The 17,220-nt window shown below is 57.7% G+C and overlaps 1 protein-coding gene across 2 annotated transcripts in view; it reads left to right on the forward strand.

The window, feature by feature from the left end:
- The window catches only part of Casz1 (castor zinc finger 1), a 117,144-nt gene extending 105,506 nt beyond the window's left edge, over positions 1–11,638 (forward strand). For both annotated transcript variants that reach the window (XM_090335837.1, XM_090335836.1), the window contains 8 exons: positions 962–1,116; positions 1,228–1,350; positions 2,169–2,504; positions 3,985–4,183; positions 5,018–5,189; positions 7,520–7,671; positions 7,818–7,959; positions 10,431–11,638. In XM_090335837.1, the coding sequence (XP_090191963.1) occupies positions 962–1,116; positions 1,228–1,350; positions 2,169–2,504; positions 3,985–4,183; positions 5,018–5,189; positions 7,520–7,671; positions 7,818–7,959; positions 10,431–11,620 (2,469 nt within the window). In that variant the 3' untranslated portion in view covers positions 11,621–11,638. The remainder of the gene's footprint in view (positions 1–961; positions 1,117–1,227; positions 1,351–2,168; positions 2,505–3,984; positions 4,184–5,017; positions 5,190–7,519; positions 7,672–7,817; positions 7,960–10,430) is intronic.
- Positions 11,639–17,220: the final 5,582 nt, after the last annotated feature.

Below are 17,220 nucleotides of genomic sequence, written 5' to 3' on the forward strand. Positions count from 1 at the left end.
CTGCTTACAAATTAATTTAATGAACTGGCTGAAGAAATATATTCCAGCCTCTGACACCTCCCGCCCCCCCCACATGGAGAACTCCAAAAGCTTTTCCAGGACCCTCTAACTTTTCTCACCCTTAGTTATTAATATTATTTATTTATTTTATATATTTTGTGTTCATTTAAGAAGGACAGAGGGGTGGGGGGGGGGTCCCAAAGTGAAAAGCATCAATTCCCACTTTTCAGATTGAGTAATGGTCCCGGACGCCTTCCGGAGAGGTTGCTCCAGAATATTTATTTTAAATAATGCAAGGTCTTTGTAAATTATACATCATCTCAAATATATTTTTCCCCTTCACATGATAAATTTGACTGCAGCAAGATTAATTTGGTTACTCTACACAAGTGACTGCATTGAAGAGCGAGCCCGGCCTGGGCTCTACCTCACGGGGTGGGTGGAACCCAGCTGGCCTCAGCCGGGCTGGAACTGCCGCCCTCTGCCCTGCCCTCTCCTGCTTGTTGTCTTGTTGTCCTTCTCCTTCCTCCATCCTCTGCCCCTGGCACATTCTCATTGCTTTCTGAGGAGCCTGTGTGCCACCCACTCCTCCCCCCTCCCCAGCAGCTGACATCTTGCCCTCACTCATTCGACTCATCTCTCCTTCCCTGCTCCTCCTTTGTATGCCTTCTGTTCTCAAGGGATTCATAGGGGTTCCCCCTTCCTTCCCCCCCCCCCCCCCGCTCCTCCTCCTACATCTTTTGAAAATCTTCTGGCAGGAAAATAACCAGGGAGCCGCAAAGTCTGGGGAGAGATGGGTTGCAGTGTGCCCCGAGTGGCGGCTTCAGCTTGACGGATGGTTCTAGCAGCTGGGCTGCAGAGGAGTCCTGGGGGCCCTGCGTCTCCTGGGGAGATGGGGAATCCTCCTTTAGGTCAGTCCAGGCGGGGTCAGGGCACTGCAGCCACACCTCTGTCCTCCCAGATGTCTCAGGCCAAGCCCAGCCTCGGCAGCCTGTTGAACATCCAGGCAGAAGCAGAGGGGAGCCCCGCCGCTGAGGCCTCGCCCTTCCTGGGCAAGGTGGTGAAGACGCTGGTTCAGGACAAGCTCTCTGAGCCCTGGAAGGTGTACCTCCGAAGGTGAGGGCCTGGGAGAGGAGGGGCGGGCCGAGTCTATTGCCTTGGTAGCCAGCCCCTATTTGCCCAGGGGCCGCCTGAGGCTCTTTGGTAACTAGATGGCTCCTCTGCTAGGTTTGGCACCAAGGACTTCTGCGATGCCCAGTGTGACTTCCTCCACAAGGCCCATTTCCACTGTGTGGTGGAGGAGTGTGGCGCGCTCTTCAGCACCCTGGACGGGGCCATCAAGCATGCAAAGTGAGTGGGGGGTCCCAGGGATACAGTGTCCCATTCATGCCTGGTCCCTGGCCGGCACCAGGCTCTGGCAACTCTTCAAGCAGGACCTGGCTTGTCAGACGCGCTGCCCAGGAAGGCTGGGCCTTGCTTCCCCTGAGAGCGTGCTGGGCGCCAGCCCGCATCTCAATACCTGCGCATGCCCCGTCTCGAGTCCCTGAGCTCCAGCTGCAGAGGCTCAGCCCAGACTCAGGGCTGGGACCCCGGGTGAGGGCCTTTGCAACTATACTACGGCATCTTCAGATTCTCTATGACCTAAAAGTAACGCAATGAATTTGCAAGTCACGTGGAGGCCACGGCCAGCCCAGATACTGCTTGTAATTGAACTTAGAACTCGTTAATATTTTAAACAGATCCTGACTCTCTAAGCTCTCCTGCCCAGCTGCTAGTCCACACAGAAGCCTGCTGACTACCAAGTCTTACCTAGGAAACCTCAGAGAAGGTTCTAGAAAGAAGGGGCTCTCTTAAGACAGGGCCTGATCCCACTCCCTAGGAACAGGGAGGCCTCAGGACAGAGGCTGCTCACAGTAGGAAGATGGAGTTAAGGCCCAATCAAGACCCAAGTTCAGAACCAGTGTGTACAGCAGTCTGTCCTGGTGTCCTTCTGTCCTGGTGGGGTCATGGAAGACCTCCAGAATCCATGCTGGGGATGAGGAAGGGACACTCTACCCCTGACCTTGGGACGGGGTCACACAAGGCACCTCTCCTCCCTATGAGCCCATGCGCAGCCCGGGAATTCCCATCCCCTGCCCGCCTGAGCCGCCCTCTTGTTCCTCTCGCAGCTTCCACTTCCGGACAGAGGGAGGAGCTGCCAAAGGATCCGCCGAGGCCTTCCCAGCCTCTGCCTCCGAGACCAAACAGCCCTTGGCACCCTCGTCCCCTCCAGCACCCCCTGGCACCACAGTCCCTGGGTCCTCGCTGGAGGGGCCCTCTCCCAGCCCGGCCTCAGTACCCTCCACCCCTACCCTGCTCGCCTGGAAGCAGCTGGCTTCCACCATACCCCAGATGCCTCAGATCCCCGCGTCAGTGCCTCACCTGCCCGCTTCACCCCTGGCGACGACGTCTCTAGAGAGCGCCAAGCCCCAGGTCAAACCCGGGTTCCTGCAGTTCCAGGACAAGTGAGTCCCTCCCTGAGCTGCTGCCTGTCCCTGCGTCTCGGGAGGGGTGTAGCCAGGACGGAGAGGAGGCCCTGCTCCTCACCCTGTACAGTTAGGCTGGCTCTTTCCAGCCTCTGGGACATGGCAGTCAGGCCATGTCCTTCTAGCCAAAGAAGCTGTTGCTCTGGCCTCTCAGCCTGTTCCTGAGCAGCATTGGGGCTGGGGGGGAGGGGCAGGTGCAGTGGGGGGCTTTGGGGATCCCTCAAGGACTGGCTGCAGTGGGCTGGGAGAGGGGGTCCTCAGGAAGCTTCTTGGCCAAATAAGGAGGGCCATGTCCTCCAGGCCACTTGGCTGGCCTCTGCAGCACGTGCCCAGGCTGAGTAGGGCTCAGAAGTCAGGGATGGGTCATGGGGCCAGGCCCCTCCAGGCCCACACATGCCTGCACAATGGTCTGAGCCCCTGGGTGGAAGGGGACCTTCCTCACTCAATGGTGGTGGCTCCTTGCGGCGAGAACGGTGACTTTGTATCGTAATGTGTGCGGCTTCCTGTTCTCAATAAAAGTAATAAATTGAATTATTTATACCGCCTGAGTAGCAGCTGTCCTCCCTCTCTGAGCAACTGGGGCTGGGCCCATGGCATGGAGGGGACCAGTGCTCCTCTGTATCCCCCCCTCCCTTCTTCCCTAAGTGGTAGCCACCTGAGTTTCCCCAAACTGGTCCATGGTCCCACTGTGGAGCCTCTGGGACCACAGTGATGCCAACCAGAGCCAAAGGCTGGCACCCCACACCCTCTGGCAGCTCAGAAGGCAACTGGGCAGGGGCCGTGCTGCGCACTGGCCCTCTGCCTTCATGGACAGGCCAGCCACGGGAGCTTGCCCAGCATTCCCCCAGCCCCCACCGGCTCCTTCCGCTCCTCTGGCTCATGGGTTCCCAGAACGGGTGGGCACCACAGGCCCCAGCTGACCTTGGGGAGCCCCGACAGCTGTGAGCCTCCGCAGGACCTGATAGCGGGCACATGTTCCCACTTGCTGAGGCTCCATGGTAGCCAAGCTTCCTGGTAGGCCTGCCCACCCATCTGCAGCCTGTCAGTCAGCCACATCTGAGGCAGTGCCATGCCATGCCAGCTAGGCCCTCACTGGTATCTTGCCAGGGCTGGCTGGCAACACCATCACTTATTTTCATATCCAAGAAGTGATTGCAGCCATCCTTATCTATAATCCCGAGGTGTGGTGTTGGAAACTACATGTCCCAGCATGCAATGCTCTGGGCACCCTGCATATTGCCATCCCTGGTGTACCAGGCAGAACTCCTAAAAGGAGGGAGGATGCATGCTGGGATCTGTAGTCTTTGGCTGAATCATCCTGTTGCGCAGGAGGGTAGCCTAGGGCATTCCCCTGGATTGCACCAGTGGTGACTGAGGAATGAGCCCCAACACAAGCAGTCAGGACAAGGGGGGAGGGCTTGGGATGCCAATGACCTTCTGGGCTGTGGTTTCCTTCTAGCGATCCTTGCCTCACCACCGACTGCAAGTACGCCAACAAGTTCCATTTCCACTGTCTCTTTGGGAACTGCAAGTACGTCTGCAAAACCTCGGGCAAGGCTGAGTCCCACTGCCTGGACCACATCAACCCCAACAACAGCCTGGTGAATGTTCGAGACCAGTTTGCTTACTATTCCCTGCAGTGTCTCTGTCCCAACCAGGTCAGTGTGGGGAAGCGGGCGGGCCGGCCAGCGGTGGGACGAGGGAGGACCAGGGCCCAGGGTGAACGTCTCCTGGCAAACACTCTGCTTTTCACACCCTTTTTAATTTGGCTTTTGCCAGACTCTGAAAAGGACACTGTCTGCCCCGAGGCCCCTGAGGCCCCAGGCAGGGGTCCAGATTGGTGCCAAGTTGGTGAGGTCTGTCATTTCAGACCGAACCCCTAGGGACAACGCTGCTCTTGACTTCACTCTTGCCTGTCCTGGAATTGGCTTGTTCCCTTTCTCTAGAGGCCTGGAATTTTAAAATAGACTCATTCAGTGGATAAAGAGCTAGCACTCTGCAGGCCAAGAAAGGGCAGATCAGATTCACTACCCTAAGACTGGCAGGGACTGCCGGAGGAGTTGGATCTGAGGTCTAGGTCAGCAGGAAAAACTGCTAGAGATCGATTACTGATGTCTACCTACATCTGGGCATACAGGGAAGCCAGCTAGACAAGGTTAGTGATGTCTGCCAAAGTCTGGGCATATGGAGGAGGGCTAGGATAGATTTGTAATGTCTACCTAGACCATACAGAATTGAATAGCAAGATAAATTAGTGATGCCTGTTCTGTTCTGGACGTGACATTCTCTAGTAAGGGATTGCAGGGCTACCAGGTGGAACACGTTAATAGAATGCCCAAAGGGATGCGCAATGTTTTACCCTGTGAAAGATCTCTATGTGATTGTGTTTTCTGGATGGGAGTGTGGAAGAACACACGTGCCAAGGGCCTCGTCTGGGACAGGCAGGAAGTCACAGGTGTCACTCCCGTCCTAACTCTCGTCTTTTCATGCAGCACTGTGAGTTCCGGATGCGGGGCCACTACCACTGTCTCCGGACTGGCTGCTACTTTGTGACCAACATCACCACCAAACTGCCATGGCACATAAAGAAGCACGAGAAGGCAGAGCGGCGGGCAGCCAATGGATTCAAATACTTCACCAAGCGTGAGGAGTGCGGCAGATTAGGTACCTGAGGCCAGGGCTTGGGGTAGGGACTTCCAGCAGGTGGCAGGACTGTGGCTCTGGCCCTGGGGGACTTGGTGGCCTGGGCTACCTCTGTATAATCAGATTCCACTGGAACTGGTAGGGGCTGCCTGAGAAGTTGGATCTGAGATCCAGGTATCCGCCTCCCCCACCCCACCCCTCATGCTACCCTGTGCTTTTTTTTTTTTTTTAACATTAGAATATCACAGATGCCACACAGATGCCATAGGAGGCCAAGTGGCAAAGCATCAAAACCTTAACAGCCCAAGAAAAAGGTAGTCCAGGGGCCGGGAGTTTGGCCTAGTGGTAGAGTGCTTGCCTAGCATGCACGAAGACCCAGGTTCGATTCCTTGGTACCACATACATAGAAAAAAGCCAGAAGTGGTGCTGAGGCTCAAATGGTAGAGCCCTAGCCTTGAGAAAATCCAAGGACAGTGCTCAGGCCATGAGCTTAAGCCCAGGACTGGCAAAAAAAAAAAGATAGATAAAGAAAGAAAGAAAGAAAAGAAAGAAAGAAAGAGGTAGTTCAAGCATTCTCCTCGCCCCTCTGCTACCCCTGGGACCCCACTGTGGCTGGCAACAGGGCTCCACTTCTTTCCATTTCTTTTTCTTCTCAAAGGGCATGCAGGTTAGCTCTTCCGAGTTCTAGAAATTCTCTGTCCTGGGATTTCTTTCCAGGGCTTTAACTTGAGATTCTGTCTGAATAGAGCCACAGTTTATTCATTTGTATGTTCCGTTGACTGTTAGTGCTCATGCTGTTGAAAGGGTAAGGTAGGATATGCTAGGAATTGGGCTTTTGGTGCTGGCGGTTTGAGGATGCTCGTCACAGACATTTTGGGTTCAGCAAGAGCACACGCGGTGGGAAACACAGGAAAGGAATGACCAGGGGTGTGGGAAGAAGAAGCCACCAAGACCTCTAAGCTTGGCAGCTGCTGAGAGTTGAGGTCCCACAGGGACAGAGTCTACTACACCCTGTGGCCTGAGCCACCGGGAGTGCCCAGAAAGCCAGCAAGCAGAGGCAGAGCTGTCCCTGGCCTCGGGATGGAGCCACATGTTTGTGGGCCTGCCTAGAGCAGGCAAGAATCTCCCTAGGAACCAACTGGAAACTGTTAGGCAGGGGAATGACAAGTAGCAGAGGCATCTAGGTGCAGACCAGCCACTGGCCCTGTGGTGGTGGTGGTGGTGGTGGTGGCAGCGACGACAGTGGCAGTGCCAGAGGCTCGAGGAGTAACTGCTGCACTCTAGCCTTTCCACAGGCAAAGAGCGGCATTTCTCCAGGACCATTGCTAGGAAAGAAAGGAAACAAACCTTTCCTTCAAGTTCAAAAAGGACCCATGGTGGGGAGAGGCGTGGTAGCCACAGCAACTGATGTCAACACCCTGGGCCTCTGCTGGTCCTGGGCTCAGTTTACAGCTGTCAGGAGATTCTGGAGTTCCCATTATTTACTCAACTTTTGGTGTTTTTGGTGGTGGCTGGGGCCAAACAAAGCTGGGAGATGACATAAGACACCTGGCCAGCTTGGTGCCATGGCAACGGGCAGGCCCTCACCTGCCCTTAGCTGATGCTGTTTCAGCCCCGCCTGCTCTGTTTGTTCTTAGCCCAAAGCAAAGCAGAGGTGGGCGGGGGTGGGGGCAGGGCAGAAGCCAGCCAACCCTCAGCCTAAACGAGGTCTGGGGCACAGCCTGAATCTCCAGTGCCCCAGAGGAGGTAAAGACAGATGGAGGCGGCTGACCTGGTAGACAGGGTCTGTGAGGCTCCCTTGCTGTGGAGCTGGGTATGGAACTCAGGCTGGGGCCTGGCCTGTTGCATGCCTCTGTGCTAGGTCAGGAAGAAGGCCCAGGTTTGCACAGCCAGGTAGCTGTGGACTTCCTAGGAGCTGGGCTGGGTACAAGGTTTTCTCTTAAGAACGTACCTTAGGACCAGCACTGGTGGCTCATGCCTGCAAATCCCAGCTACTCAAGAATCTGAGACCTGAAGGTTGAGCTTCAAAGCCAGCCCAGACAGGAAAGCCTATGAGACTCACCGCCAACGAATTAGCAAAAAGCCAGAAGTGGAGCTGAGGCTCAAGTGGTAGAGCATCAGCCTTGAGCCAAAGAGCTAAGTGAGAGCACTGAGTTGAAGGCACTGGGTTCAAGCCCCAGTGCTGGTGCATGCCCGTGCACGCGCGCACACACACACACACACACACACACACAATGCACCTTAGGAGAAAATTCCCTCTTCCCAAATTGCAGGCCGGTTGTTTGTGGGCCACGGTGCCCAGCCCACACTGGCCGGTCGAGGGGCTCACGTCAGTGGGGCTGTGTCCACAGGCTGCAAGTACAACCAGGTGAACAGCCACTTCCACTGCATCCGGGAAGGCTGCCAGTTCTCCTTCCTCCTCAAGCACCAGATGACCTCCCATGCCCGGAAGCACATGAGGAGGATGCTGGGCAAGAACTTCGACCGCGTGCCTCCCTCCCAGGTGAGAACTCAGAGCAGGCCGGAAGTCCCGTCCATCGAGGGTGCATGGCCCCACCTGGTCCATGCTCCCACCTGCAGGGCTCTACTGCCCCAAGTGACAGCCAAAACCCGTGGGCCATCTCCTTAGGGACTCCCACTTCCTTTCAGGGTCCCCCAAGCCTGATGGATGTGGAGACCGACGAGGGCATGGATTACACCGGCTGCAGCCCTGGCGCCGCGTCCTCGGAGTCCTCCACCATGGACCGCAGCTGCTCCAGCACCCCTGTGGGCAATGAGAGCACGGCGGCAGGTGAGCAGCAGGCCCAGCTCTGCTGAATGCACCTGGGACGAAAGTCCATGGTCAGTGACCTCCAAGGATAGGCTGCTGGCCTGTGGGACATGGGTCACTGAGGCCACTTCCAGCCATAGCCATTTCCCCAGGTCTCGGCCCCTCACTTCAGTTTCAAGGACCCTGGGCCCAGCCTCTCAGGCCTACAGAGAAAGCAGTGCAGCCCCAGCCGCTGGACCAGGTGCAGAGGCTCAGCCCTCCTGTACCAGGCCCTGCTTCCAGCCTTCACCCTGGCCTCCAGCCCTGCCCTGGGCCCCAGAGGCTTCTGCCCACTAGCCCAGCACACCTGGCTGGCCACCAGGACCTCTGCCCACACCGCCCCCACGGCCTCTCACCTCCTGGCCAGGTCCCTCCTCCTCCTCCTCCTCCTCCTCCTCCTCCCTCTTCTTTGTGGCACCTCTCTCTGCTCATCTGTCCACATATTTTCACATCATACTTGCTTCTGCCATCAGATTTCTCATTTGGGTTCTTTTTGTTTGTTTGTTCTTTATTTTTGGTTTCCTTCTTTTTTTTTTTTTTTTCTGCTTTTCTCCACCCTCTCCAGGCTGCCCGGCTCCTCCTCCTCCTCCTCTTCCTCCTCCTGCTGCTGCTGGTGATGAGGCTGCCCAGGCCGCCTGCGGGGCTCTGCAGCCCCCCTTGACGTCATCCTTCCCACCGGCTGTGCTCCGGCCGCCCCTCCCCCCCCTCCCATGCCTCCTCTCTCCGTCCTGTCTCTCATACTCTCTGCTCAGTGCCACTCTCGGAGCCAGCCGGGGCCTGGCCCACCCCATCAGCAGCCCGCCCAGATTCCCGCCCGTCACTGCCACTCCAACTCCAGTCAAAAGTGACGTCCCCCTAGTTCAGGATGCTGCAGGTAACTGCTCACACAGGGTCCGCTGCCCCAAGGGATCCCTGGGGCTATGGCATAGGACCTCACTGACCCCTTTTTCTGTGGCCACCCCTCACCTGTAACAGCTAAGCACCTGTGAACCAGATCCTCCCTGTCCCTAGGGCTGTTCCTTGCAGCTGCTGCTCAGACCAAGCATGGCATAAGCGGCTTGCCTTCTTGCCAGGTTCCTACTGGGTGCCCCGTGGGGTTCCCAGCCTCCTTGGCCAGGGCAGAGCCTGTTTCTGCTGCTCTCAGGAGCCTGTCTGAACCCTGCCTGCTTTTGGAGGGCCCTGCCATTTATGGGCTTGTGGAGGGGAAGGCAGATTTCTGGCTCAAGTGGCAGTACTCGCTGTCTCACGCCCCCCCTCCCCCATGTCCAGAGCCACACCAAGACTGGCTGCCCCTGTCCCTTGGGTGTACCTGTCACCCAATTGTGTCTTCATCCTTTCCTGCCTCACATTCTGACTGAGCGCAAGCATGGTACTGGGCCCCAAGGGTCTGGGCATTGAGCAGAGGCCCCTACTCTTGTGGAGTTTAGCCCACCCACAGGCCTGCCCCATCCAGCTTCATCCTCCGAGGATGGCTGTCTGAGATTGCCCCTGCCCCCTGAGGCAGTAGTCACTTGCAGGTCAGAGCAGGGGCCATGCATTCTAGTCCAGCTTAGGGAGGCTGAGCTGGCCAGTCACACGGAGAAGCCTGAAGGATGGTCCCCTCCACTGGGCCAGGGTGGGGCTCATTTCTGAGGAGTAGGCTGTGGAATGCTGGGACCAGCTGCCTCTCCCCTAATGCCCAGGCAGCCAGCAGGAGGTGGGCATAACAACACCATCCCCCCCCCCACCTATGCTGTAGGGACTGCAGGTGCCTACCAGGAAGGCACCAAGACGCAGTTGGCTGTCTCGGTAGGCAGGCTGGGGCCAGGGTTGCCTTTGTGGCCATCACAAACCCTGTCTCCAGCCAAGCCCCCATTGCAGTCCTGGTCCAAGAAGCAGAGGCCAGAGCACTTCGTGTTGTGTAGCTTCCAGAAGCTCCTCTGGCCCACTAGAGGAGGAAGCCCCAGACTGTAAGGAAGCTTCTGGTAGCAAGGCTGCTGTGCTCCTCCGGGCAGGAATCTACAGCCCGACGTGGCCCTGGGGCGCTTGGCACCCCACAGTGAGTAGACAGGTCCCCTGCACAGGCAGGCAGGCGACCAGGGCCAGGTTGGCCGGTGGGAAAGGAGCCGCCTGGCCCTCATTAGAGGCAGGCGTGCGACGGTGCCCTGGCTGGCTTCCGACTTGGGTAATTGCACTCTGCCAACCTAGATTCCCCCTTCAGCTTCAATTAGCGCCGGGGTGCGTCCTCCCTTCCCACCCAAACTGGCCCAGGAGCGGTCACTGCATCCCTGCGGAGCCGCTTGGCCTGCCACGCGGGGACACCCAGGATTCCACCCGGCCCGCCCGCAGGCTGGGGGGAGGAAGGGAAGCCCGGGGCCCTGGGAGGCCCGCGGGGCAGGCGGGACCTTCCCTCTGTGGCACGCGCCAGCCCCCGCCTCCCCTCCGTGCTGACCCCCCGCGTCCCCCTTCCCCAGGGAACACCATTTCCATGCCCACGGCCTCGGGCGCCAAGAAGCGGTTCTGGATCATCGAGGACATGTCCCCCTTCGGCAAGCGGCGGAAGACGGCGGCGTCGCGCAAGATGCTGGACGAGGGCATGATGCTGGAGGGCTTCCGGCGCTTCGACCTGTACGAGGACTGCAGGGACGCGGCGTGCCAGTTCTCGCTCAAGGTCACGCACTACCACTGCACGCGCGAGAACTGCGGCTACAAGTTCTGCGGGCGCACGCACATGTACAAGCACGCGCAGCACCACGACCGCGTGGACAACCTGGTGCTGGACGACTTCAAGCGCTTCAAGGCGTCGCTCAGCTGCCACTTCGCCGACTGCCCGTTCTCGGGCAGCAGCACGCACTTCCACTGCCTGCGCTGCCGCTTCCGCTGCACCGACAGCACCAAGGTGACGGCGCACCGCAAGCACCACGGCAAGCAGGACGTGATCAGCGCCGCCGGCTTCCGCCAGTTCAGCTCCAGCGCCGACTGCGCGGTGCCCGACTGCAAGTACAAGCTCAAGTGCTCGCACTTCCACTGCACGCACCCCGGCTGCCGCCACACCGTGGTGGGCATGTCGCAGATGGACTCGCACAAGCGCAAGCACGAGAAGCAGGAGCGCGGGGAGCCGCCCGCCGGCGCCAGCGCCGCGGCCAGCGCCGCCCCCGCCGCCCCCGACCACGCGCCCGCGCCCGCCGGCCTGGACGCCGCGCTCCCGCGGCCCGAGCCCGGGGCCTCGCTGCTCTTCCTGCAGACGGCGGCCGCCGGCCTGGGCCTGGCGCTGGGCGACGCCGCCGCCCCTGCCACCGCCGCCGCCGCCGGGGACCCCTGCCCGCCCGGCCCCGCCCCCGGCCCGCCCCACGACGGCCCCGCCGCCGCCTCGGCCACCGCCACGGGCGGGGAGTCCTCCCAGGACGACGACGACCTGGATGAGCTGGAGCTGCCCGAGGAGGAGGAGGCGGAGGACGACGACGACGAGGACGACGAAGACGACGACGACGAGGACGACGAGGACGAAGATGACGACGAGGACCTGCGCACCGACTCGGAGGAGTCGCTGCCCGAGACGGCGCCCGTGGCCGTGGCGGTGGCGGGCGAGCCAGGCGCGCGGACCCCGGCGCTGGCGGCCCTGGGCGGCCCCGGCCCCGCGCCCGCCGCCGCGTCGTCGCCGTAGCCGCCAGCCACCTCTTCCCCCGGCACCGCCGTCGCCGCGCCAGCCCCGACCCCCGCGCCGGGCCCGCCCCGCCGGTGCTTCCGGACCCCGAGTCCGTCTCAGGACCGAGGCGGGGACCCCCCTGGTGCTCCGGGCCGCCCGCGCCCTCTCGCCCTCCGGAACGCAGCGCACGCCGTCCGCTGAAGCCGGGGGGTCTTCAGGGAATCAGCAGGTGCTCTCGGCGGCCCGACGGGGGGATCGGAGCCGGCGTCGCTGGGGTGCCCCGGGGCCGGGGCCGCCGCCTGCAGCCCCCCCCAGCAGGGTCCCCTCAGTGCAGCTAAGACACCCCCTCCCTGGCTGGGGAGGGCGGGCAGCACGGGTGACACGGACAGGGACGTCGAGGAAATCTCATGGAATTAGCCCCCCCCCCCGCCCGCAGTGGCCGGGTCTGTCTGGTGACCCCCCGACCCCCCACCCGCGGTGAGAAGAAACGAGGCGCAGCCCTGGGGTGCGGGGCGTGGGGCCTCAGTTACCCCAGTGGAACGAGCAGGAAGGACGAGACAGTTTTGGGCTTTAAATATTCAGAATGGGGAAAAAAATACAAAAAGAAAAAAAGTTGTACAGTATTTTTCCTGTAAAGGCTATTATTCTACGTAGAACAAAAAGAAAAGAAGTAAAAGCAGGGGGACGAGCGCGGCGGCCCTGCCTCCGCCCCCCGCCGGCCGGAGGTGGGAGACCCGAGTGCAGTTTCTCCAGGGGTTGTGTTGAGCGTTTATCTGCGAGGCCTTAGCGGTTGAGGCTGTCTTCACACTAGCACTGATGGGGAGCTGCGTGATTCCAGCTTTTAACTTGAATTTTGTAGACACACAAGGAAAAAAAAAGAAACAGGACTATTACTGTCGATACAAGTCTGTAGTTAATTTAACATTTGCAATTTTTCTCTTATTGGTTATGCGTGTGGCGTTATAGGGCTTTTTTTTCCCACCCCCCCCAACCCCATCTCCTCCCCTTGTTGCTTTAGTTTGTTTTCTTAATGTTTGGGATGTTTCTGTGTGGGTGTGGCCTGCCCAGATATGGGGTTCTCCTTCCTGGAGGCAATGAAGCCATCCCAGCCCTGGGCCGGGCGCATCCACAGCCTCTCGCCTGCCCAGTGGCTGCTGCAGACCCCGGGGAGAACCCACAGTCCTGTGTGCCTCTGTGCCCCAACTTGGGAGAGAAAGAAAGGCCCCAGGGTTGGGGGGGCGGGGAGGCATCCAAGGGAAGCCTGTCCTGACAGGGACAATGGCTTTTTCTTTTCTTTTTTTTCCTTTTCTCTGTGTGTGAGTGTGTGTGTGTGTGCGCGTGTGTGTGTGCGTGTGCGTGTGTGTGTGTGTGTGTGCACGCGCGCGTGTGTTGGCTGCCCACAGCCAGAAAGCCAGGACCATCTGAACTGAAGAGAGAGCAGGGAGAGGAGTGGTCAGATGGTGTATACCTGATTCAACAGCGAGGCAACTGATTCCTTACCAGCCCCTGCCAGAGCCTCATGAATTTCGTGGGCGCCACGTGCTGCTGCTGACGTCTGCCCAGACTCTGACCTGCCACAGGACGCTGCCTCTGTGGAAGGAGTTTTGTAGAGGAAAAGCAAACACTTTTCAATGTAGCAAAATCAAAAAAAAAAAAAAAGAAGAAAGAAAAGAAATAAGATTGGACAAGAGTGCGAAGTCTAGCCTTTTGTATCCTCCATATTGCACACTAGGACTATAAGCCATTGCTAGCTAGCTCATTTTGAATTTTAATGTGTAATTTTTTGTTTTCTTTTCTGTGGGGAAAACGATGCTTGATCCACCAATGCTCTTTTTAATGTTTTATAACTATGTATGTGTATATATATAAATAAGAAATAATATGTATGCACATATGTGTGTATATATCTATATGTATATACATATATAGATATATAGAGATATATAGAGGTTTTGAGACAAAAATGCAGAACGTGAAACCGAACTGAACAGCGTGTGCTCTGATTACTTGAATCTGGTCTCCTCGGCACCTGGTTATTAAGAACTGAATATTTTTCCACTTGAATTTAGTGCTATTAGAAATTTAATATATGTGTTTTATTTATTTGATTTTTTTTTTGCATGACTGATGCAAGGTTTGACATTTTCACTCAATAAAAACTGGAAAAAATCCATCAAGTTATCTTTTCTTTTTCAAATCGCCCCCAAGTGGCTGGCTATGACCCAGCTGTGTGGGGTGATTCAGACAGGGCCGGCTCATGTGCCAGCGGGGCCCAGGGAGGAGGGACTGGGTTACCTTCAAGCCTGGCAAAGAAGGGAGGAGGGAGACAGACCAGTTCTGACCCAGGCATCAGGCCAGAGTCTCCCAGAGGTTTCTAGGGACAGGGGTGGAGGCGTAAGCCTTTCCCTGCCAGGAAGGAGGCCTCAGGTCCCCCAAGCCTGACTGAACCTTGCCTGAAGCTCAGCAACCCTCAGGCAGGGCCATCTGTCACCAAAGCCTCAGAGTTCCCTGGGACCCCAGCTCAGGCCAACCCCTCCTGAACCACGCTGCCAGAGCTATGAGACTGTCACTTGGCAAACCATCCTTTCTGCCCCCTCCCTCGGCTCCTTCCTCCTTCCTGCAGGGACCTGCCCGGCCTGAGAACAGTGCGTACCCGGATCCAATCCGGATGCTGGCACGGCTCCTACCCAGAGAACATGGTGGCAGAGAAAGCCCAAAGGGCCAATTCCCAGGTCTACAGCCCCCGGGCCAGGCCCCACGCTGCTGGCTCTGCTGGCGTCCTAGCTGGGGCTCCAGCAGCAGCCATGAGGTTTGAGAAAGGGGTTGGGGAGCCCCTATCCATGCAGGCATTTCTGACCTGTGGCCAGCTCTTCATTAGCCCATCATCAGCATCATCTCGCCAGCCCCACCCTGAGCTGGTCTCAGGAGGTGTGGCAGAGGATGGGCACCAACCTACCCTGGCCTTCGCTGGCTTGCCACACCCCCCACCGTGGGGAATAGGGCACTTTTCCACTGCACCTCACAGCTTGGGCACCAGCGCTGGCTGGGGACCCCAGCAGGAGAGCCTCTCCCTCCCTCAGCACCCAGCTGGGTGTCATTTTCTACCACAAAGCTTTGTCTCAGGCCCATCCTGGCACAGAGGGCCCCTCCCTTTCTACTTTGCTCCTGGAACGAGGCCCATAAGCTATTTACATAAATATGTTTGTAACAGACATGAAAATATATACTTTTTTGGTCTTATTAAAATGTTCAAGTTGGAACTCGCCTATTGTTTGTGGATATCTCTATTTGGTTAAATAAAACAGTGAGTAATTTATGGGATAAAACACAAGTTCAACAAATTAAAACCATTATTAGAGCTTCACAGGCCCTGGTGGGCCACGCAGTCTCCCTTGGGGCCTGAGGGGAGGCAGGGAGCCAAGCTGGAGCCTCAGCCGGCAGTGGGCTGCGGGGGTGGCGTGACCACTGGGCTTCCTCAGGGCGCTGGAGCAGCAGGCCATGGGGACATCTCTTAGGAACAGCAACTTTACTCCTGAGCTTAGGGGAAGAAGGGGAGGCCAGGAGTTGAGGCAGCTGACTGACCTTGACTAGACCCCCCCCACCAGGTACACACCCTGCTCCCCTCTCTCTTTTAGCTTGAACAGGTCTCAGTAATAGGATAGGAGATCGCCCTGCTGGGGGCAGAGCCAGTGTCCAGCCAGAGCCCAGTCAACACGCTGGGTCTTAGGGGAATATGCTGGGCCCTTCTCCCCCAGAGGGCAAAGAAAAGAGCCACATATATGTACCTCCACACCACTCCCCAGAGCCAAGAGAGGAGCCCATTGCTGTGGGTGACACCCCAGCCCAGGAAAGGGTGTGAAGGAGCAGCCACAGGCCCCACCATGTTCCCAGTGGCACGGTCGAATTGGTAGGAAATGCAGTAAAATATGTTTTCACTCGGATTTAATTAGCTGTGGTGGTATGACGCTTCTACACCCAAACTGGGGCAAATTCAAGAGCCTTAAAACCTCTGGGAACGGGCCAGAAGCAGCTGCACAGGCTCCCGTCTGCCTTCAGTGGCCTGTCTGCACCTCAGGTTGCCCTGCGCAGGAGGGCAGGTTGTTTCCCAGCCTCCGGGGAAGGGGCGGGCACAGCCAGGTCACTGAGCCAGGCTGGCCATCCACCGTCATGAAGGGTGGCCCTGACCACACAGAGAGCCTTGGTCCAGGGCCCAGACACAGAGGCTGGGAAAGAAAGTGTTGCCCAGGTCAGGCCTCCGAGAGGCAGGACCCCAACAGCCCTGGAATCTTTGAACCATGCCAGGTGCAAAGGGGCCACCCTTGACACCCTGACGCCCTTGCTGAGAGGAGCTGCCACCCTCTGGGGTGGCTCAGCCAGGAAGGGGATCCCAAGAGGCCACAGCCTGGCATGGCAAACAGAGGGCAGCTGGACCCAGCTGTGTGGCCTCTGTGGGCCTTCCATTTCCCACCACCGGAGCGGAACCCCACTTACCTCAGCCTCTCAGTTCTGCTCAAGCCTGCAGAGGCTGGCTACCACACGCTGGGTCAAGAGGCACCCTAGAAGTGGTGAGGCCCAGGAGACAAGCCTCTCCGGGTCACCAGGCTGGGGTGAGCAGCCAGTCCAGTGTCCAGGGTACCATGGCTTGACTTACCATTCAGTAGAAACCACAGAGCTGGCCACTGGCGCAGGGAGCAGGCCCTCCTCTGTGGCCAGCACAGGGCAGGCATTAGGCAAGGCTGGCTGGCTGTGTGGATTAGGCTCTCCCCGGGGGGCTCAGTCCTCTGATCATACCTAGCTGGTGGCTAAAACCCACAGTGGATTATGGGGCCAAAACATCTTGAAGGATCAGTATTGCTTAAAAATCATGGCTGGCACTGCCATTTCATGTGTGTGTGTGTGTGTGTGTGTGTGTGTGTGTGTGTGTGTGTGTGTGCGCGTGCGTGCACCAGTCCTGGGACTTGAACTCAAGGCAAGGCTTAGGTGCTGTCCCTTAGCTTTTTCACACAGGCTGGCTCTCTACCACTTGAGCCACAGTTCCACTTCCAGCTTTTTGGTGGTTGAGATAAGAACCTGTGGACTTTCTTGCCCAAGCTGGGTTTTTTTGTTTGTTTTGTTTTGTTTTTGTCAGTCCTGGGCTTGAGCTCAGGGCCTGAGCACTGTCCTTGGACTTTCTCAAGGCTAGAGCTCTACCACTTGAGTCTCAGCACTACTTCTGGCTTTTTTCTATGTATGTGGTACAGAGGAATTGAATCTGGGTATTTGTGCATGCTAGGCAAGCACTCTACCACTAGGCCAAACTCCCAGCCGCCCCCCACAGCTGGTTTTGATCCTATGATTCTCAGATCTCAGCCTCCTGAGTAGCTAGGACTACAGATAGGAGCTACCCGCGCTGGCTGTTTTGTTTGAGACAGGATCTTCTTGTGACAGGCTGGCCCTGAACTGTGCTCAAGCTCCTGGGGTAGCTGGGATTGTAGGCATGTACTACCAGAGCTGGCATCCCTGCCACTTTAAAGAACGTTCTTGCACTTGCGTAGCAATCTCCTTATAAAGTTGTAATAATCTTATCTCTTCTAGAACACACTCTCAAGCTTGATAAACTGAATCATTAAAGATTGTTC

The sequence above is a fragment of the Megascapheus bottae genome, chromosome 6, assembly GCF_031878675.1.
Source record: "Megascapheus bottae isolate mThoBot1 chromosome 6, mThoBot2.hap1, whole genome shotgun sequence".
Taxonomy (NCBI): domain Eukaryota; kingdom Metazoa; phylum Chordata; class Mammalia; order Rodentia; family Geomyidae; genus Megascapheus; species Megascapheus bottae.